This window comes from Carex rostrata, chromosome 14 (genome assembly GCF_964058835.1).
Source record: "Carex rostrata chromosome 14, lpCarRost1.2, whole genome shotgun sequence".
Classification (NCBI taxonomy): domain Eukaryota; kingdom Viridiplantae; phylum Streptophyta; class Magnoliopsida; order Poales; family Cyperaceae; genus Carex; species Carex rostrata.
The window spans coordinates 4,018,283-4,042,250 of NC_135931.1; the positions used below are offsets into that span (position 1 = coordinate 4,018,283).

A 23,968-nucleotide genomic window follows, 5' to 3' on the forward strand; every position below is an offset into this window, starting at 1 on the left:
TAAATTGTATGAAAATTAAAATACAATTGATTTATAATGAAAATAATATCTATATTTTTTTTTTAAAATCTTTTTAACATGTTTTCAGAAGAAGTTATAAAGATTGTTAAAACAAACTGTTGTCAAAAACTTTACCGTATTTGAAAATGCTTTTCCGGGGTTACGGTATTTGTCTTATCTTGAATGTTGCTTTCCATGCTATTGTTTTAAAAACTTTTATCTTATAAATTATCGTAGTTCACGATCCATTTGTGGAGACGTTTTAATTGGTAATTTTCTTTTATTTTTAAGCTATTTTTATCATTTTTCATAAATTATAAAAAATAGTAAAAAAATTCTAAAATAATAAAAATTATTATTTTACAAGTTCATTATATAACTAATTTATTGAACTAATTAGATCAAAGTTTAAAGTTTATACAATAGATTTTGAGTTGAATCAAGTAAGCAATCTTTGTAATGAGAATATTTTGAGTTGAATCAAGTAAGCAATCTTTGTAATGAGAATATTTTGAGTTGAATCAAGTAGCTAGCGTTACTTTTAAGTTATTTTTTATAATTTTTTTCTATTGTAACTTCTAGAATATTTTGAGTTGAATCAATTATCAGGGCCCATATTAAAATCGAGGACATATCTCATTTTCCTAGGTAATGTATTGCACTGGATCTGAATCATGGATCGGAGATGGAGAGATTATATATGGGGAAGCAAATTGTCTACCCCTTATGAGTAGGATTTTCCTGCCCCCCTTTCAATATAGTCATTCACTAGTTGACACTTGACATATAATTTTAATTATTATTTTTAATAGAAAACACCTGTACACTTTCTTTTTGACTTTTACCTGCCTGAAACTTGTAATGCAGTAAGTTATTACTCGCACATCTTACCATAGATCAAATTCATTCTACATTATAATATTACAAAAACTAAAATGCTTGGAATATAAAATTTTAAGTAAAAGCTTCTACTAATTTTACAAGTTCAAAGCTTAAGCAATCTTTGTAATGAGAATATTTTGAGTTGAATCAAGTAAGCAATCTTTGTAATGAGAATATTTTGAGTTGAATCAAGTAGCTAGCGTTACTTTTAAGTTATTTTTTATAATTTTTTTCTATTGTAACTTCTAAATTTTGATACTTCACTAGATTGGTCGGTACCATAAATAAGATTAGGTTTGAGTAAAATCTTTATCAATATTCACTTTGCAAAAGAAAGATTTTATAATCTTTGATTCTTTTTAGAGAGTTGTACCACTGAGTTTATGGTTTTTCAGTCTCAAACCTTGGCAGTAGATAGAGGGCAGTGTGGGGAGTAGAAGGGTAATCTCATACCAGTGAAATTCAGCAGTTTGATAATACTGGCAAGGTGGAATGGAGTTGTCAGAAGTATGGAGAAAATATGCCGCTTACCCCCCCTAATTTATTTGGTTTTGAGCAAAAGAGAAAGGGCGAGACCTGGGGGCTTTTAAATGGGCCTTTAAAATTAGTAGAAGCTTTTACTTGAAATTTTATATTCCAAGCATTTTAGTTTTTGTAATATTATAATGTAGAATGAATTTGATCTATGGTAAGATGTGCGAGTAATAACTTACTGCATTACAAGTTTCAGGCAGGTAAAAGTCAAAAAGAAAGTGTACAGGTGTTTTCTATTAAAAATAATAATTAAAATTATATGTCAAGTGTCAACTAGTGAATGACTATATTGAAAGGGGGGCAGGAAAATCCTACTCATAAGGGGTAGACAATTTGCTTCCCCATATATAATCTCTCCATCTCCGATCCATGATTCAGATCCAGTGCAATACATTACCTAGGAAAATGAGATATGTCCTCGATTTTAATATGGGCCCTGATAATTGTTTTCCCACTCTCATCCTCCATTATTCTCCCAATTTTATTTGTTCAATCTCATCCACATTTCTCACGATTTATAAGAAATTTTGCGAATATAAAACTACTAACGTCTTCTACACAATTTTATCTTTCAAATGAGATCCATAATGACATACTTTTGAGCTCGTCGTCATACAAGTATTTATACCTAGTATTTTACACATATGACACTGCTGACATTTAAAAGTATTAATATCAAGTATTACAAGTATTTATACTTATGCACTGCAGTATTTATACCTATTAGGTCAATTATTTTTGTTAGAGAAAGGTTGTCGCAGGGACGATTAGAGAAGGTTGATGCGGAGATGCGGGATCCACAATTGGGAAAGATAAATACTTACAAGTATAGGTATAAATATTTGCATGATAAGGTATAAATATTTGTGTGACGATGAGTCCGAAAATATCTCATCATAGATCTCATTCGAAAGATAAAATTGCGTATAATATGTTCGTGGTTTTAGATTCGCAAAATTTCTCATAGATCGTGAGAAATGTGGACGACATTGAAAAAAAGAAAAAAAAACACACACACCTCTAAAAACGTGTCTAAGGGTTTAAGAGATGATGGGGTGATTCATATAATTATTGATGCATTAATTCCATTAAAAGATAGGCTATTAATAGAATTAGTACGAGAAGCTGTTCTATGGTCTTTATGGTTGGCAAGAAATAAGTTGTGTTTTCAGGGGGTTAGAGCTAAACCTCGAGTAATAGGTGCTAAAATTATTTCTCTTGCGAAATTTTGGGTGACTTCAAAAGATAATGGATCTGTCCTTAAATTATTGTTAGTACTTCCTACTGATGTGTTGCATATTCCTATTTTTTGTGATAATTTGATTACACAGGAGGAGGATTTGGATGGGAGAGTGCAGGAGCACAGGGTCCCTCTGCTTACAGATGGGTCCGACACACGGGAGGACGGTGAAATTTGATACTAGAGTGCAACCATTCTGTTTTTAGTTTTGAGGCCGTTTCTTTTATTAGTGTTTGCTAATTGGTTGGTTATTGTTTTTGACTCTTGGATTTTGGTTTTCCGCTTTGATATGCTGTAGGTTGGTTTAGATATGTTCTTTTGTAATTGATTGGTATAAGGAAGGACTGGTACCACTGGTACCAGTACTTGCCTAACATTATATGGTTGCGATTTATGAAATCAGTGGAGTAGTCCACTATTATAAAAAACAAAAACAAAGCAAAGGTTCTTATTTCTTATGCTGATACATTTATTAAATAATCGTCAATATCCGATCCATAAGTGTAATTAACAATTATGAATTTATTTATTTTGTAACTAGTCGATATGAAATGACATAATGACCATTTAAGACTTGGGTTTTCCAACAAGCATGTATGTTAAATAAAACAACTTGCGACTCCCTGTGGAATCTCCCCATTCTCTCTTCATCTCCTTCAAAATTTCATCTGATAACAGTTCCACCCCTTGCTCCTTCGCCTTGACAAACGCCGACCCTGTTTTAAGTGACTCGATAAATTCATCAAATGTCATCTCAAACCCCATGTCGAGCTCCATTGGGCTGCCTTCAGACCCGTACCCGACACTCTCAAATGGGAATGGCAATTTCTTGTATTTCTCATAGGCATGAAATGTTCTTGGATCCCTGTAAGGCAACACTGCTTCAAAAACCATTTTCATCGAATTTTTCAGAATGGGTATGTCATAGAGGTAAGTCCAAACTGCGATGATTCCATGGGGTTTTTTGAGCACACGATTCACGACTGAGTAGAAAAATGGCAGGTCGAACCAGTGAACTGCGGTAGCAGAGATGATAAGGTCGATGGAATTATCGCCACCCAGCATGGTAACAAATTCATCTTCTGAGGTGGAGATGGGGGTGTGGAGGTAGCGCACTTTCGGGTGTGGGGCCGCGTGTTCAAGTTGAGCTGCTCTCACGTCGGTTGCTATTACTTGGTCATAGTGTTATGCAATCTGGTATATATATGACATAATTAATTAAACATAGGTACATTTTTTTTGTTAGCTTGGTATTCTGCATTGTTCCGGTACCAGTATAACTAATTTAATTTCAATATGAGCACCAGAAAGGCCAGAAACATTATAATGTCTGCACTATTACCTGTTACCAGTAGTTCTCTGTTGGTACTGCAGCAGCTGTACTGGTCAAGACATGCAAATCTTTTGTGTGATTATGTACTTACAATATTAGAGGAAACTTTGTGCGTAGTATATTATTGTTACCACAGTGACAAATGAATTATTGGAGTTCAGTTCGGCGAGGTCAAAAATTCGTGATTCGGAAATAATTTGGGTATAAATCGGAAATGATTCGGAATTATCTAGACCGGATATCTCAGTCTAGCAAAAAGAAAAAAAAAATATTCCAGGTAAAATTTGGAAAAAATTCACAAATTATTTGATTATAATTCGGTCAAAGTTTGGTCAACCGAATAATTCAGCGTTCGGTTTGATATCACAAAAAAAACAAATTATTCGGATTTAATTCGCGAATCTTGTGACTATGATTGTTACAAGCATGTTTCATATGTCATCAGAAATTAAGAAGCATTTTCAAAATAAGGAACCGTTACTCTGGGAAAAACATGATAGAGATAGAGAGAGAGGTCTTTTTATTATTACTATTATTTCGATTGGGGTGGAGAATGGAGATAGGGTTAAGAGATTACGCCGATAGCAGCTTGGCCGCTGCCGGTGCCAGCGTCCCAAGCGACCTTGTGCTCGGGAGTTAGCGACGCCAGCATAGAGAACCATTCCTTGGGATACTTTGGCCGCCTCTGCGCGTATTGCTCCGCTTCGTACACCCCGGCCATCTCCGCTCTTCGCTCTTTTCCTCTCTATCTCTCAGAGTCAGAGTTGAGCTTGGTTTTGATGAATTTGGATCAATTTCTTCGGGATAAATTTATATTGGCCGGATTTTATGGATTCAATTTGGATTTGGAGACTGATTACAGTGAAAATAGTGAGGAGTCAAAGATAATTAGTATTCCTCTTTTCTTTATGCGTTCCAATGCTCAAAGCTTGTGATTGGTTCAAGTTCAAAAGATTAACAAAGACCGTTGACGGTGTCAACCCTTTTAACGAAATAGTGTCACTGAATATTGGGCCCGGTATTTTATCGTTAACCAAACAACGGAGGTTAACCAACCGATTGAATCACTGAACCTGAACCCAGTGTAATAAAATACGGAAACATGCAACAGTAATAGCCCACTTAAACAATTATGTGGCCATATATAAATATTTAATATGAAAGCCTGCATATTAAACAAATTTAATATAGAAACCCAACAGTTATTCACATAAAACCCATATTAAACCTCTTACCTTTTAAAATTACACAATCCTAGAGCTATTTACGTGAAATCTGTTTGCTTTAAATTAATAATAAAATAATGTAAAAGCTGAAATCTCTTAGACTGTGCTCCAGTAATTATAGAAGAGAGGAAGGGGAGGGGAGGGGAGGGGAGGGGAGGGCTGGAAAGGGCGGGGATTTTTTAGTAAGTTACTTGCTCCAATAAAGTTCACGGAGGAAGGGGAGAGGTTAGCTGTTATTTTTTAACTTTATTTATATTTTATTTATAATTACTAGTTTGCCCTCTAGTTGGTTTCAGACAGTAAAAAGCTTCAGAGGCGGAAAGAGGGCAAAGTTGGTCAATTTTGCTGGTGGGCCCGTTTTCCCTTTGGCTACACCCCGATTTGGGGGTGACGTTTTTTGGCCCTGAGGAGTAAACTATCCACCCGCTCTGTCTTTCCTTTCCTTCCGATATTAATTTCTGGAGCAGGTTAACGTGCAAAAATCCCTCACCCTCCCCTCCGTTCCCCCCAATTGGAGCACACCCTAATAGCATCCGTCCAGTTTACTTGCTCATCTTCAGTCCCAACTCTAAAAAATCAAAAGAAAGAAGACTTTTCAGAGCCTATAAAAGAAATCCTATGGACTAGAGAAAATTTCACTATTGGACTGCATATCGGATCTTTTTTATATTTTGAATTTTTAATTAATAAATATAAATATTTGAGTGGTTGTATATGCAAACCGCATATTGATTTTCTACGCGGAAATCAACTGCAAAAGCATATGCGACCGCATAGACCGTATTTTATTACACTAATTAAACCTAGAGTGGCAATGAGCTGGGTTTAACTTGAACTCATCACAAGTTGACTCATTCAAGTCACGAGCGATGTGACTTTAGAGATCTAAGTTGAAACCTCAGCTTGAAATCGTTACTAGCTGAACTGAGCTGGCTCGTTGGATCTGACTGGATTTTGTTATAAAAAAAAAAATTCTACAAACTTTTTTGACCGAGTTGGACCGAGCTCAACAGTATAAAATACACACACATTTATACAAATTCACAAATTAATACCTAGCCAGACTAGCTTGCGAGCTGGCAAGCAAACTAGACTCCATCTTAAAAATCGTTAATTTTGGACTGAACAAGTGGCAAACTGGTTCGTTAATAGCTCGATCCAATAAGAAACGAGTCAAATGCGAATCACAATCGAACCACGTGCTACGAGCTTTTTTTGTCACCCCTAATAAAACCGAAAATCTATGCATATTTGCATAACGATTAAAAGCTGCCATTAATTAGCTCATGAAATTCATTTGTTATGTTTTTTGACATTTAATTTCATGTCATAAATCGATGCTAATCATGTTGTTCCAATTTCAAAGATGAAACATGCTTATCCAAACCTGTCTAGTGAACTCGTTCAGAAAAGGAGATGGACATTACGAAAACAATTGATTGAACTTTACATCGGCGCAGGTACTATGTAGCCATACAAATCCTTTTTGTGCGGTAAGTGGAGAATGGATGCCTAGTATAGTGACATGATTCCGATATAATTTGCGTATAAATTTTTTTTTTGACGTTTTCAAACCGAACTCTGTATAAAATGCGAGTCACATATTATTCGCGAAAAAAAACGTCAAAATGTTTTTTTTAAGAATATTTTTTGAATTATTTTTTATTTTTTGCTGGGGTTTCATTGGAGATTTTTTTTTTGCTTACTTATTGTACTGAATTATTTCCGAATTATACCCGAATTATATCCAAATCACAAATTTTTGAAATCGCCGAACTGAATCCGAACTTTTCTTTTGTTACTGTGATGCCTACCGGATCTTTGTTTTAAAACCCAATAAAAAGGAAAGACAAACAAGAAAAAGAAAAGGCGGAGAAGGGACCACACTGACTCAACAACACCAACATATCACACATGGCTTTCATAGAGGTCAAAATATACATCCAATCAGCTGAAATCAATTGCTCGGATCAAAATCCCTTCTAGCCGTGTGATCAAAATGGAAGGATTAATGCTTCTTCTCACATTGAACGGCTCAGGTCATAAGCAGCTACATGCAGGGACGGATCTAGGAATTTTGTCGGAGAAGGAGATAAAAAATAGTGAATCGGATTTAAATGACTAATCATGTTTAAATTCATCAGCTAATCAGGTATTAGATAAAAAAAACAATACTCTAACTTCTAATTTTCAATAATATAATTTCTAATCATACTTACCAATCAGTATTCAAGAAATTTATCCTAATTTTACTCTAAATTAACAATAATTACAAATTAAAAAAATTTAGAGGAAGGCAAATAAAATTTCAGAGGAGACAAAGTTGATCCGGACCTATAAATTCCAATAAAAAATTAAAATTTAGAAAAACAGTTATCTCTCTGGCTCCATTTGCCGAAATTTTTATTTATAGCATAAAAAAAAATCAAATCACCCTGATTTTGAGAAAATTCAAGAAATACCCACACCGCACAGGCGATCTGCAGCCTCAAATACTGAGATCCGCACAAACGTTCTGCAACCCCAGACTGGAGTCCACAGATCACCTCTGCAGCCCCAACTTTTCCTTATTTTTTTTAGATACAATGTTTTTGTGGCACAGAAATCGAAACAATGCAATGTACCACAGAAATCAATTTCTTATTAATTAATTTTCTGTTAAAAAACAAATTGGGGAGTGATCTGCGGACCCCAGTCTGGAACCGCAGAACGCATGTGCGGACCCCGGTATTTGAGGCCACAGATCGCTTGTGCGGCCTAAGTAATTCTCAAATTCTGACCAAACAGTAGTGATTTGTTTTTTTTTTTTTATGCTATAAATAAAAATTTCGGCTCCATTTGAGTCTAGCTCCTGACTACATATGTTGTATAATAATATACGTTGTATCAGATTATCAATTAGATTGTATTTTTAAGGGGCAATTAATTTCTTGCTTTATACAAAGCTTTTATATAATTATTTTGGTGAAAAATGTTAGTAGCTATGTCAATATCACTAGGTTACAAGTGTCCCACGAATTTAAAGTATATGTTGAACGCTCATTAGGTAAATGGAAAGTAGATCAGATTGCACATCAAAATGTAAGGGTGGGGGAATAAAGAGAAACTCATTATAATAATTGCATTTATTGGTCTTCGATTATTCGATGTTATCTGATCATAACAACTGGAGTCTAGATCTGTCCCCAATTCAGTGCTCATCAACAACCAACATTAATCACCATTAATTCATCCTAAACACCATTTTATATTAATTAAGTTGTAATTATGTTTGTTTTAATAAAAAAAACACTTGGAATGATGTGTGTGTGTGTGTTAATGTTCATAATTTTCACATCATATTGTGTTCATAAAATTTTAACCTAAAATTTTATACAAGTCAATCTAATAAATTATTACTAGTTGACCTTAAATTTTATACAACTGGACTGGAAAGAAAGATAAAATTCCAGCAAAGTTGGATTGTATCTGGAGAGCTGAAGCATGCGAACAGAGACGGAGCCAGATTTTTAAACTATATAGAGATTAAATTTGAATCATATAGAATTTCCATGTTAAGAATGGAAGTCTTGTACAATAACTTGACATTTTACTCTAGATTGTATAAAAAAATCATATATAAACAAAAAAAAAAAAAAAAAAAGTGGGGGTCAATTGACCTCATTCAATTTACATCCCTCCGCCCCTGTGCGAATCTACAATTAACTAATCACATGAGTGCTTAGTCTTTTTTGTAATTTTAAAATTTTAATTGCGTATACTAAAATTTAATTTTTTAATTATATAATTTAACTTTTTTTTATAAAATAATAAATGTGTATTTAGCTTAATAGTTGGAATTTTTATTTGTAGTTGTGGAATTCTGAGTTTAAATTCAACATACTACATATTAGACATTTTATGTTTTATCTCTTTCAATCATTTTTTTTTTTTGTTTCGTCCCTGAGCCGAAGACAGTGTACGACCATGAATTCAATAAAATAGAATAAATAAAAAACAATAAAAAACTGGCTGCATTGTGATTATTTTTTGAGAAAAGACTGCTTAATTGGTGATTACTAATTAATCATCGTGCATTTACTAAATTCTTGCTTTCTAGCTAGTTTTTACTGGTATATAGTTAACACTAACAGAGAGTTAATTATAATTAGTGTTTAGAAAATAAATTATAAAATCTCAAGTCCAAACAATATAATATAAACCATGAAAGGAATTGAGGGCAATAGAATGGGTATCAGATCAAATTTGAACCAATATCAGATCAGAATTGTCCGACTCATATTAAAATTTACACGGACAATTTGTGCGGATCGTCCACGAATCTTGATGATGTTTCGATGGCTCCGATCGCAACCCCCCCCCCCCCCCCCCCCCCCCCCACACACACACACACACACTTCTCATGAAAAGGTGTGTGATTCTTGGATAAGGACCCCTAATTTGACCAAATTAATAGCAAAAAGTTCAGTATATATTGCATTAATTCTCAACATCCAGCTGCAGGGACCAGATAGGCCGAAATTTTTATTTATACCATATTTGAAAAATAAATAAACCAAAATACCTCAAATTATGAGGATTTCGAAAAATACCAAAACTTCCAGTTCAATATGCAGTTCTATTCTTGGAGAGTGCATATTAGTTTAAAGCCTCAAAAACCTAAATATATTTAATATCACAGTGCATTTTTTATTTTTTGATGGCCGCCGATAAATATTACAGTGCATTTTTTTTGTTTTTGGGAGCCGCCAACCCAATCTACGGTCCCAAAAAATAAAGCCGTAGATTGACTTAGAGACTCTAGCATTTTCCAAAATCACCCCAAAACATAGTGTGTTTTTTTTTTTTTCTCTTTTGGATATGGTATAAATAAAAGTTTCGGCCAGATAGGAAATTCGTTGGTCTAGTCCAGGTTGGGTTCATTAATTTATGTTTAATTAGGTGGAATGTGATGAGCACACAACTGTTTGGGTACTGTGTGGTTAAATCAAATGGCAAAAGAAATGAAAGAACCAGGCATAGCTGGGTTCTCTCTGCTTGTTGACCGGTTGAGTCAGTGTACATGCAAAGTCACTTTCAATTGAGAAAGTTGATGTGGATAGACTTGAACTTAATTAATCAACAAGAAAAGGGGTATGATTGAGTAGAAAGCTGAGCCAACTAAATGTTTATTTAGACATTTTGGGGATGTGTCTGGATGAGTATGGTAGAATAATCTTATCATCTTTCTTTTCCTTTTCCTTTTCCTTTTTTCATGTCTCCTTTCATAATATCGAATTGTCTAAGACAGAGAGATATATAACCTGACCTAACCTAACCTCAACCGAAATTTTGTTTATCATGCATGATATATATAGACTAATTAGTTTTAAGGTATTTGGATTTTCTAGTTGGGAGGAAATTAAAATGCACAAAATAACTATATATACAAGAATGGATCAACAGTATCTGCGAGGATAAGAAAATACTATTGCCGAGGGTATCCCAACAGAAACGTGTTATTTTTTAACGTATCAATATTACCGACAGTAGTATCAGCGACGATACCGTCGGCAAAAAACACTTTTACTCTTGCAGAAACTGTCATATTCTATATGTTTGAGTGTAAAATCAATAAAACACACCACAATTTAGAAAAATATATGTTTTTAACTCTTTTGAAAAGTTAATTAATATTGGTAATATACACTACAATCTAACCGTTAATGTGAGACATTTTTGCATTTAAGAAAGAGGATATATAATAAAAAAAAAATAGAATTGGAGGTAATGGAATAATTAGTAGTGCGATATTAATTTAATTAGGGGGGCCTATTTATTTTCGAAAAAAAAAATAGATCTTGAGAAATATAATTTTCTGATTTATAGGATGGGGGCTTTAGATCTTGAGAAATACATATATCCAAATTAACGTTTGGTTATGTATAAACACGGCATCCTCTTCTAATTTTATATGGTCAGATCGAATGTCAGATAGTCCTTGTAAGTTGTAACTTTCGTATAAAGCATGTTGTATCATTTCTCAAACTTGCTTTTAACCAAATTTTCCCTTTCCTTTTCTCAATTTTAATTCAGCACAATGGCGCCATATTTTTGCAACATCGTCTTGCTTAACATGCAAGAAATTTGCTGTCATTGGCCACACATATATAGCATCGCACAACAAGGTTGACATTTGAACTGATAATTAATTATCCGAAAACAAATAATGAAAAATATAGATAAAAAAATAAATCTTTCACGTGCAAAATAGTCAACAAAAGCTAGCTTGGCTAAAGGGAAGGTATGTGATGCATTTTAGACAGCTGTTGCATGCAGCCAGAGCCAGCAGTACCATGCAATATAAGATTTATTTTTTTGCCACAACATGAGCGCTTGTACTAATGAAGATTTCACCTTCCAGGATCCTCTCCAATCCATACTTTAAAATTGTTAAATTTTAAAACTTCTTATTCATGCCATGCCATATCAAGTTCAATACTAATCGTTTTTTATTTTATTTTTTTCTCTTTTTATCTCTTGACCGAAAGATCTATAAGATTTTATTTTACTCTCCTTGTGTCCAAGTTGTAATGCAATTTTTTAACAATGATATTTTTTGTATTATTATACATAAATTCTTATGTAGTGATGTTGTTCTCCAATCTTATTCTTAGAAATCATTCTATTTCTAATTCCATCTTTTCTTCAATAAATATTTTTTTAGCGAAGTCAAAATAACAGGTTCTTGTTATTCCAAAATATATATTTTTCAAAGAATCATGGTGCTAAATTAAATCGTGATTTTTTTATTAAAAGATTTTCATACATTCCAGCACTTTTAGATGTTTTTTTTTTAGAATTGAACATTCATCTCTTAAAAAAGAGATGAGAGTTTGTTCCACTGCACTAAACCTGCTATTTCCATTAAAATCATGATTAACTTTCAACTTTCATGAAACTCCATAGCGTTGGAGAGGATCCAAGATCCCAGAATATCTTCTTTTCATGTGATTTGCCAGATTGATTGTAGCATTAAAAGATTAAAAAAAAAATCAGGATGAATACCACCACTACAAGTACAAGCTAATCCAAGTTCAAATTGAATAAGCAAGTTAATTTAGAAATAGAATCTACTGCCTATCAGGAATATTCTTCTCCCTTAAGCTCTGAAAAAAAAAAAGATAAATTTTATAAAATACATATACCTCATTACTTCATGCCCCAATCGTACACAATATCTTTATCTTCTATTTTAAAGTTCAAACAAAAATCTGAAAAGATCAACATGATATTCACGTTAAAATGTGCTTCGAGATCAAATTTTACATTTTTTGGGATCTTTTTACTATTTTTTTAAGATAGGTACAAAATCACCGTTTTCGATGGTCCACAATTTCTTGAAAAATATTGATTTTGTGCCTATTTTAAAAATTAGTAAATATTTTCCAAAAAAATGTAAAATTTGATCTATAAGAATATTTTAAAGTGATATCATATTGAGCGGTTCGGATCTTTTATTTAAATTTTAAATCGCAGATAAAAATATTGAGGTACAATTGGGACACGAAGCAATGGGGCATTTATGCCCTCCTCTTGTTTTTATAATGCAGTAAACTTGGGGCACAAATAAAGTTCTTTGATAGCATTAAAGATGTTTATATCGAAAAACAACATGATTAGAGGGATTGAATCGTCTGCCCCCCTGGGGGCAGGAATTTCTTGCCCCTAGAGTCACTATTGGTGGACCCCCTAAACCCCAAACCCTAAATCCTAAACCTCTAAATCATAAACCCGGCCCCACCCCGCAGTGACTGAGGGAGCAGGATTTTCCTGCACCCCGGGGGGCAGGTGATCTGCTTCCGATCCATAATATATAATTAGTGCAAAGAATTACAAACAGAATTGTATTGCTTTAGAAAATTACATTACATTTTAACTAATATCAAGCTCATATTTTTTTAATGAGGAAAGAGAAAAATTGTAAAAAAGACAACTAATCAAAATAAGTGATGAAAAAAAAAAACCGGATGAATGAGAGCACAGTAAAGGTGGCTTAACAAATAAAAGAATAATTAAAGATTTATTAACCCTTATTATGTAATATGGGTTCCTGAAGCAATCAGATATACTTTACAAGTTTTTTCCTGTCTAGTTCCGAAAATTTTATTTATACCATATTAAAAAAAATTATGTTTTGTGGGAATTTTGAAAAATACCAGGGCCTCCAAATCAATATGCAACCCCCAAAAACTAGGGGTGAAAACGGAGCGGATACGGAGCGGATAATGCTAATACCATATCCGCATCTGTCGGATAATGAGCGGATACGGATACGGATACGGATAGTAAACGGATATCAAAATTCAAAACCAAATCCGCCTTAAACGGATACGGATACGGAACGGATAGTCCACGGATACGGATTCGAATACGGATATAAAACGAATAATGGTCGGATAATTAAGATATATGAACTTCTAAAATACAAATATTAATTAAAACATTAAATATAAATATTAATGAACTTATAAGAGATGAAAGATAATCTATTCATATAATATATATATATCAAATAAGTGTATGGTAACAAAAGATGTTGTGGTGTAGTGGTTTGAAGCTTGGTCTTAAGGCATTGAGATGGGAGGACATGGGTTCAAATCCCACCTATAGCAAATATTTATTTCTCTTTTATATGGGTTTGGCCAAATTATCCGAATCCGGATAATCCGGATATCCGCTCCGTTTAGGACTCCGAATCCGTATCCGTATCCGTATCCGTATCCGGATCTTTTATGGATTTCCGAAAATTATCCGAATCCGTATCCGGGAATTATCCGAATCCGGATTATCCGGATTCGGATTATATCCGGATACGGAGCGGATATCCGCCGGATAATCCGGCTCCGTTTTCACCCCTACCAAAAACCCAAATAACATTTAGTATTACAGCAACTCAAATGTGCTTCTAAATAACTATTAACCACTTTTTAGAAAATAAAGCCTTTAGAGTTTCTAAACGTTCACATTCCTAAAATTAATTTTAGAGTTTCTATTAAGCCGCTTCAGCAATAAATTAAGCCAAATTAGCAATAAATTAAAAAGAAAAAATAATTTGAGCCAATTATTTGATCAACGTGGAGTTTATAAACAATTTTTTAATAAGAAATTTTTTGCATAGTTTCTAAATAAGAAATTCTCTCACATTCCTGAAATCTAAATAAAAACTATCACCTTATATTAGAAACTCCAGTAATAACATTAATGGAGATGCTATAAGATATTAAGTAATCATAAATAATAATTTCATTAAAGTTTTTTATTTTTAATATAGATATAAATAGACAATAATTAATCTCAACAGATAAATTATTTATGATTTGACTCATAATGTACCGTTGACACTTGACAGTTTAATTAATTAAACCGGAATGCTTTGGTAATGCCGTAGTGCTTTAATTTGTTTTGCATTAATTAATAACTCTGAAGCAAAGTATGCATGGTGGATAACTTGCTTCTTTGCTATTAGCTTGCATTTCGTGTGTTTCAATTTTTAAGCAAAACTCAAGAGACCGAGGCATGCATCCAAATTTGAGCATTCTAAAAACTTCGGTTTTCATCGGGTCGGGCCGAAATTTTTATTTATAGCATAAAAAAATAACATTCTAAATTTGTGAGAATTTCAGAAATAACCAGACCGCAAAGTCAACATGCAGCTTTAATTAATGAAGCCTGCACAGATAATATCTGCGGTCTTAGATTTAGATCCGCAGAATCAATCTGTAGCACCAAGTTTTTACTTTTTTTTTGGGTAGGGTTTGTACCATAACTTTTTATTTATTATTTTTTTTTTTGGAATTTGCGTCCTCTGAGATATCTCAAAGTTTGAGAAATAAAAAATTTGAGGCTGTAGAAATTAAGTTTGAGATGTCACGTAAATCAAAGTTTTTTTTTTGTCTTTTTTTATTAATAAATGTTCTTTTAAAAAAAAATAGTTGGAGCCGCAAATTGTGTGTGGGGGGATTTTAGTATTTGAATCTATAGATTGGCTCTACAGTCTAAGTAAATCTGAAATTCTTCAGAAACGAGGGTGTTCTAGTTTTTCTTTTTATGCTATAAATAAAAATTTCGACGGGTCGGATGCACACAACGCTAAATAAGATTCAATCTAAAAAATGATGCACCTTCGGATATTTGATTTTCTACCTATCTAAAAAAATAGTAAAAAATATTCAAAAAATGTAAAATTTGGTATCCAAACACATATTAATATGAAGAACAACATAAACATTCGGATCGACCGTTTAAATTTTAAAAACTTAAATATTAAGCGTAACACCGTAGGTCGCTCTGCAACCCATAGCACCTTAGCCTTTCCCTTATACATTTTGCAAAAGGTATAGCTGTGAAAACAACAAAAGAAACCTGCACATATGGAGGGCCCCATGCGCAGCCCAACTTATCATAGACAGCCATGTGTGATTAGCTGGAGAGCTGGACTGTACATCAACCGTTAGATCTACAGTACTGGACGACAGCAAGATTCTCGAGCCGTTCGATCCGCCTCGTGGCCTCCCGCTTTTATTCATTTTTTTTTCAATTCTGATATAACAACAACATGACTCATCAACAATACAACTGTCTGTGTAGCGAACAATTATCGTATTGGAACCGAGTTTGATCAAGAGGCAACACAGATTTCTACATTAACCCAATCACAAATAATCTGCCGCAGTCGGGTAGATTTGCACATGGCCTAGAATTTGTTTTTTTTTTTTTTTTAAAACTTAGTAGTAGCTAGGGCTGGCAAAAAAAACTTAGTCGGGTAGATTTGCTACCAATACAGATTTTATGAACAATTTTTTAACTTAAAAACACTTATTTTATAGTTCATACCGGTAAAAGGAAGTCATGTGAATTTTGTCCCGCGAGAAAAAATTAATGTATAAACTACCGGTATAACTAGGGCTGCTAAAAAATAATTTAGTTCGTGATTCGATTCGGGTTCGATTCGAAAAATGTGTAGTTCGCAATTAATTCGATTCGAAATGGGTTCAGTTCGAAACGAATCAAACCAGGTTTGGTTCAAAATTAATTCAAACCAAACTTAAACCTAAGGTAAGTTCGGTTCGGTTCGGTTCGGTTCGGTTCGGTTCGTTGCCACCCCTAGTAGTAGCTACCAAGATTTATGAGGGAGAATCGAACTCTCGATCTTTGGGTATAACAACTCTATAACATTTTTCTAGCCAATTGTGCTACCTCCTCTTTCATGGCCTAGAATTTGTTAATTGCGAAAATTAAAGGAAATTTTTCATGTTATACTAATTTTGTCCATTGATCCAAAGCATATTCTGATTCACCTTAAATGGGAAAATAAATCTGTTTTAATTTTCGGCGAATTATAAGACTATGTAATTCTAATCCCAACCGTTGGTCTTCCTCGAGATGCACGCATGAAATGTTACTTTTCTGAGAATTTTTTTGAGATCCGTGCACAAAAAAGTTTGAATAATTGATATCGGAATTTTAGTATCTTGTAATTTCTCTCGGAATTACAACAGATTCGGATTTAAGGAGAACTAGTGTGCATTTATTACCATATCTTGATTAATAGATATTATTAGCAAAGAGATTTGAATAGTCAATTCATTAGAATATTAAAAAAACAAAAAGCAATTACACTTTGCTGTCAAATTAAATTAGGCTTAAAAACAAATTTAATCTAGCGTGTTAAGGTTTGATAAAATTACAAAAAAATTAACTCAAGTTATTATAAACAAGTTGTTTATACAATTTGCAACTTTTTTATCATCACTTTTTTTTCTAATTTCCTAACTTGAAATGATTCAAATGAAGACATCAACTTAAGATCTAACTCAATTGTTCAACCATATAATTAAAGTTAAGAGGACCTTAACTAATCTCTAGACACCAAAATCAATTATTAGTTAAGAAAAGGCACTGACACTGATGATAACCAAATGATAACGACTAGGGAACCATCTCTGCAATTCAATTCAATTCAATTCAATTCAATTCATCCTAGGAAAGTTCAATTTTCTATGATAATTATATATACCTGAATTCTTCTAAAATATTCAAGGAGCAACAACATGTCACTGTTTTTTTTTTGTAAATACAAATGGAATTATTTTTTTGAGCTTCAAATATTCATAAAGAATTTTTAAATTGGGTTCCAAAAATATGACTTATCAAAGGAAGACATTACATAAGTTATTAGACAAAATATTAATTCTCAACATATTAGTTATGGATAATCAGATTATTTCAAATGTTAAATTAATTTCAATTAAATTTACTTGCATGAGCATTTTTTTTTCATTTTTTATAATATTAAATTGTAAAATTAAAAGGAAAAGAATATGCATTAAACTAAAACCAAACTAAAAAGTCAATTAACCAAACAATCTTCTTTTTTCTTTATTATTTACACAAATTGTCACCCCTCACATGGCCACCAAGTATACTACTATACTCTATATCTAAAACAATTCAATTACAAAATCTTTCTTTTGTCAGAGATAAACATGCACAAATAATTTCTCTAAGTTACTAACTAGACAACCACAATCATTGACCTAGCCTCATTCTCACCTCAATTCCTTGAATGCACATTTTGATTCTTCTTCTTAGAAACCAAGTAACCATGAGCTTTTACCAGCCTCTTTCTAAACCTTCCCAAATCCAACCTCACATTTTGCCTATCCAAGTACACCCTTTTGGTTACCTCCCAACCCCTTTTACCAACACTTTCTGGGTCTGTCAGAACTGGGTCCCCCTTTGGATATTGTCTATACAGTGAGCTCTCTTTGGCTAGGATCTTATATGGCATGTACAATAGTCCTAGTTTTGTAGCCGGTTGGCCGTAGTACGTCTCGGCCGCCCAATCGGTACCGAGCGGTATTATTTGCATGAAAACCTTCCCTGGTCTCATAAACAAAAAATGTGTCATGGCTGCACCATGCACTCCAATCATAGCATCACTGTAATTTAATTCTCTGTATATTTTGCATAGCTCTGTTGTTCTATCTGGCTTTAGTACCTGAAATGATGCATTACATATGCACAAGTTAGATATGTATATACTGATGAAATTAATTATTTTTTCTTGTTTCTTGCCATGGAGGAATGTTTGGTTTAAACTTTTTAAATGCGTAAAAGCTTGTATAATTTCTTAAAAAGTGTACCAACTATTTTGCAAATGATTGGACTACACTCCAACAAATTTAGAGCTGATGTGACATTTCTCTTTGAAGTAAGGTACTTGCTCAAACAATTTATAAATAAGAAATATATATGTGCACAAATTTACATTTGTCTAGAACTGTAAACCCATATAAAATTTGTAGCTATCAATATAAAAACTTTGAACTCCAATTGATCTAATTAGTTTAGTGCCTATTTGGTACTTTCAATTTGGAATAATTTAATATGACTCCGAGATTGGAGAAATGCAACCAATTCAAATTCAGTACCAAAATAAAGTTTATCATTTAGGTTGCAATTTCTTCTTTCATTGAAGAACCGGTGTTCTGTTACTTTAATTAAGTGGTTGTTACCTTTTTCTGGTTGAACTTGCACACCTAAACAACTAAACCAGTAACAACCCATAACAACCCATAACTAATATTTAATCACTACAACTAAACAATTGATCACATTGATTTTGTACTTGTATATATACTGTATATAGTAGCTTCAATTTATACACAATTATTTTCCATATTTAATATGCACAATGAAAATTTCAAAAATTGAATATTTTTTACCTGAACCTGAAATCCAATTTTCTTGGCCAGCAACACCAGCTCGGCCTCGTTCTCAATCATTCTCGACACGCCGCTCCTTGACAGTATTACCAGTTTGGGCCGGTAAACCTCACGATTCGAACTCAATCGCAAACTCTGCACCGGTACCAAACTTCTTCTTCCGTCTACTCTTTCAATATAATTAATTCTCCCCCTGTATGCATCATCAAGCATCCTCCTGAAATCCCTAATAGATTTACCTCTGATCATTTTCTTCGGATCGACATTCAACTCGTCGTGTATTCTCAATCCCGCAATCACTTCCTTGAAACAATGAGTTCTCTTATCATTTGTGAAATCAATAGGCTTGTATTTCGAGAGACAGGATACGACATCGCCGTACTTTGTCATCCACCATGGATGGTACTCTAATATGAGAAATACCACCTTCCTATTGAAGTGTTGTGAGGTGATGTATAGAGGTATTATACCATCGTTGAACTCGTGGTAAACATTACCGGTATAACCTCCGGTAGAGAAGATAACGGCCGGTACGTCGTGGGTGACATCGCATTTGTGGGACCCACTGTCAGTGACTTGTCTGAGCCTGAGCTCGTCAATTGTCGACATAACATTTGTTTCCCATTTCCTAGTGTAAGGTCTGATTTTCTCCTCTGTGATGTTTGGTGTTGCCGGAGAAGAGGCGAGGAGGATTGACTTGGAGGGTGAATTTGTCCGTACATCTCCTCGCATGAAGCATATGTCAGTGCGGAAAGATGTACGATCACAACAGAACGAGTTGTTCCCCATGGATGAGCAAGGTGGTTTTGACACAGCTTGTAGATTTCTCTCTACTTGTAGAATTTGCTCTGTTCCTAAAGAGTCTGAAAAATAATGATCAGAGAAAGAATTAGACTTTACTGGGTAATTGAGTACAAATTAAATTGTTTTATGCATGTTTTTCATTCATAAACAACCAAATCACTGTAACAAGGGAAAAGACAGATATGATCAACTGGCTTTCAATAATTATAAATCTCTTCTTTTATTTCAAAATGGGTGCATGCATAACTAAACTAGGAAAGATATAATAGAAAAGTTGGTTCTAGGAAAAATTCTGAAAAAACCAAACAGGCGATTTATCTACAAAAAGCAGAGCAATTATTATTGGTTGATCAGATTTTTCTTTAAAGCAAAAAAAATATATATATATTCACACAAGAAAAAGGAACATACATAGATAAATGAAATACTTAGTAGGATGTGCACTTACAGAAGAGAAGAGAGAGAAACAAGAGGGAGAAGCAGAGAGAGGAGAGGAGGAAGAAGAGGCGGCGAAGGGGATGGTGGTGCTTCGACCTGTTGACACGACCAGCAGCATAGTCGTAATAACACATGAGGTGATCGGGCTCTTTTACGCAGCGTATAGTGTCCGCTTTGCGCAGCTGTAATACGTATATGCGCCGGTGCTGCTGTGGCTGCTGTTTCTCCTTCTGAGCCATTTCTGATTCTGATTCTGATTCTGATACTGGTATTCTTTCTGGTACACTATGACTAAGTTATGACAAAAACATGAGAGAGAGAGAGAGAGAGAGAGAGAGATTGGGATAGTAGAAGGAATTGGGGTTGAACAGAGTATAAAAGGGAGAGGGAGATTAGTGAGAAGCAGAAATAAACAAAGAATGGTTAGTGGTAATAATGAGGAGAGAATGGGAGGTGACTTGCCAGGCTGGAGGTGGGTCATGAGCAAATAAGCAATGGAGTTTTCTTTTTGTTTTCTGTCTTTTGGTTAATCTTGTATTAATTATTAATTATGTTTAAGGTGGGATAAAAGTGCATACTAGATTACTAAGATATTATTATTATATATTAAAAAAATATACTATATAGAGAAAGAGTTATACTTAGATACTGTGGATTGTATAAGGTTACCGTTCTATGGTCTTAAAAATTAATTGTATAAATTTCAAACTTTGATCTAAAATAGTATTTTTTATTATTTTTGAAAGTTTTTACTATATTTTATGATTTATGAAAGATGGCAAAAAAATGATCCAAAACATTGACAATTTTTTTATATTTTTTATCATTCTTCATAAATCATAAAAATAATAAATTTCTAAAAATAGTAAAAATTGACATTCTACAAGTTCATTATATACCATTATAATTAATTTACTAAGCTAATTAGATCGAAGTTTAAAATTTTTTCAATTAGTTTTTAAAACTGTAACACAGAAGACCTTATGCTATTCATAGCATCTAAGCCTTACTCATGGAAAAATATATACCCAACAAAATAGAAAGTCTAGAAAGAACCGCTTCTGATTTACTGACAAAAATATTATTTTTAGTGTAGGTGTAGGAGATTATATGTTTAAATTTCAAATGAGAGATTATTTCGGAAATATTAAATTGTTTAATAAATTAATATTTATAAATAATTTGATTATGGGCAAGTATCCCGTCTTTTTTTTCGCTCTATTTTCTTCTTTAGGCTTTAATCAACTCTTATTATTAGTTATGACAACGGTTACCTTAAACGGGCTTATTATATTTTTCATTCTTCAAAGGAACAAACAAAATTAGTTCCTTTTTTTTCAAATTTCTTTTCACCTCTTATTTTGTCATTATCGATACGATTCATTGATTTTCTTTCAGCAATTGAGCTTTTCGATCAATATTTATTTTATATATTTGCTAGTTGCTACCTTCACTTCAAAACTTTTTCATAATCAATATCATTTTCACTCTAAATCCGTCAACATCCACCAAATCCCCCCCCCCCCCCCCCCCCCCCCCCCCCCCCCTCCCTCCATATGGGCCCCACAAGTTATTTTCCTAGGTCGGTTTTGCTGCTTTTTGCTAATCAACTGTAACATTTTTTATTCGTATTTAATTGATTAGAAGTGTTCCTCTTTCGCTGCCATTAGGAAAGGTTTTTTTTTTTTTTTTTTTGGAATTGTCAAAGGAAAAGTTTAGGAAAAGTTATGGCGGCGTATATTGGAGTATACTTGGTGGTTGGTATTCACGCTTAATTCTGGATTTTAAATAAATGAATAATACTAAAGTTATGTTAATTTAAGTGGAAATTTTTATTTTTTAAGTAGAGATTGGAAGTTAAGCCATTCAACTATATAATATTTTTGTTATTACAATGAAGAATTTTTTTCTATTTGAATTTCGAACTTATGATCTTTTATATAGAGATCATGCCTTTGCCACTAGATCAAAGACTAGCTCTTCAATTTAAGTAGAATTTATGTAGAAGATAATTGTGAAGGTGGGTATTCATTGATATTGGATGTATTTAGTAATTTTAACAATAAATTTTCAAATTAAGTCAATAAATTTTCAAAAAGATAATTATTAACACATTTTTGAACTTAAGAATTACTTGCGTATCAAATTCTATCAAAGAGTACTATAATTGGATCATTGTAAATTTCAAATACTTTAAGGAACAATAAAACTTGTAGTAAATTTCATCATTTTAGCAGTGCAGTTCAAGTTCAATATCAACCATAGTTACTGAGAACTAACATTTAAGTCAAAATGACATATTTTCATAAAAAAAAATAGATCAATGAAAAAAATAATTATTTAACAATAAAAAAATATACCAATATATTCTCATACAAATGTAAATCTATTTGTATATCTCATTCTTTAATGACATATCTATAAATTTTATTTTTACTAGTACATGATATTTTTTCTTATGTTACTTGATGGGGAACAAGAGAAAAAATATATCATCAAAATAAGTTCTATTATTTGTTGTTATCATATTATATTATGACACCTTTTATTGAATATATTATGGTTCTTGTTATTGTTATAAGGATTATCTTCCTCTCTTCGGGAGATATATATGCATTTGTGTATCTAAAATAGAGAATAGAATCATGTTATATGAGATCGTTAAATGACAAATAACATTTCTTATATGATATAAAAAAAATAAAAATAAATGAAGACATGACCAATTCATTGTCAATCAATCCATAAGTTTCTTAAATGACATTTAAAAAATAGAAACAAAATCAGGACCAAAAGAATGCAGACTAAATAAACTTGCGGTGAGTGCGTATCTTAATAAATTTAGACTTCTATAAGTAAAAAAAAAAATCAAAAATATGCATAGAATCAAAAGAAGTCAAACTATTTAATTGTTGATATTCAATTTGAAATTTCATCTTTTATCACAGCCGTTGGCAGCTCAGGACATCTACGTACTTAATATAAAAATAGAGAAATAGAGATATATAGTTTAAATTAATTGTACCTGACATAATTTTCATTTAAAAATACTATATAAAAAAATAGTCTTCTTAACCCTTCTATTTTTTTAAATAAAAGAAAACAATAAAAATATATCATTCGAAGAGTTGGCCACTACGAGCCTACTCATCTGAAAATCACATGCATACATGATAAGTAAATTCAATTGAACAACTAAGTAGTACTGTTTGCTTGACAGAATTTTATTATCCAGTAAATTAAAAAGTCAATGGAGATACCTCTATAATATATTACAAACTATGTTGAGAAATTGGGGGTTGCCTTGTAAGATCCATAATTAAATTATTAAGTTATTTATAATTATAAGAGTAGAACTAGGGTGGTCTTAAGCTCGCCAAAGTTTTGGTGAGCTTAACTCTAAAATTCATCAAATCGATTTCAAATGATGAATCTGAACCGTTGAAACCCGCTTACCTTATGTGTGATGCATCTACATGTGAAATTTTTAAACATTCGAATTAATTTAGTATAAAGTCAAGCGGTCAAAATTAGAAGGTTAATAAATTAATTTTAGTGCATTCATTTTTGAATGTTTTTTGACCGCTTGACTTTATACTAAATTAATTCGAATGTTTAAAAATTTCACATGTAGATGTATCACACGTAAGGTAGGCGGGTTTCAACAGTTCGGATTCATCATTTGAAATCGATTTGATGAGTTTTAGAGTTAAGCTCACCAAAGTTTTGGTGAGCTTAAGAG

The 23,968-nt window shown here is 32.7% G+C and overlaps 1 protein-coding gene and 1 pseudogene across 1 annotated transcript; both read right to left on the reverse strand.

Moving 5' to 3' along the window:
- Positions 1-3,164: 3,164 nt before the first annotated feature.
- Positions 3,165-4,844, reverse strand: LOC144565280 (uncharacterized; annotated as a pseudogene).
- A 12,766-nt stretch (positions 4,845-17,610) lies between these two features.
- LOC144565776 (xylan glycosyltransferase MUCI21-like) lies at positions 17,611-20,582 on the reverse strand. The gene is made up of 3 exons (XM_078315598.1): positions 20,237-20,582; positions 18,985-19,847; positions 17,611-18,257 (listed from the first exon to the last, which is right to left on the reverse strand). The coding sequence occupies exons 1-3, from the start codon at positions 20,463-20,465 to the stop codon at positions 17,811-17,813; spliced, it is 1,539 nt and encodes a 512-aa protein (XP_078171724.1). The 5' UTR covers positions 20,466-20,582; the 3' UTR covers positions 17,611-17,810.
- Between the last annotated feature and the right edge of the window lie 3,386 nt (positions 20,583-23,968).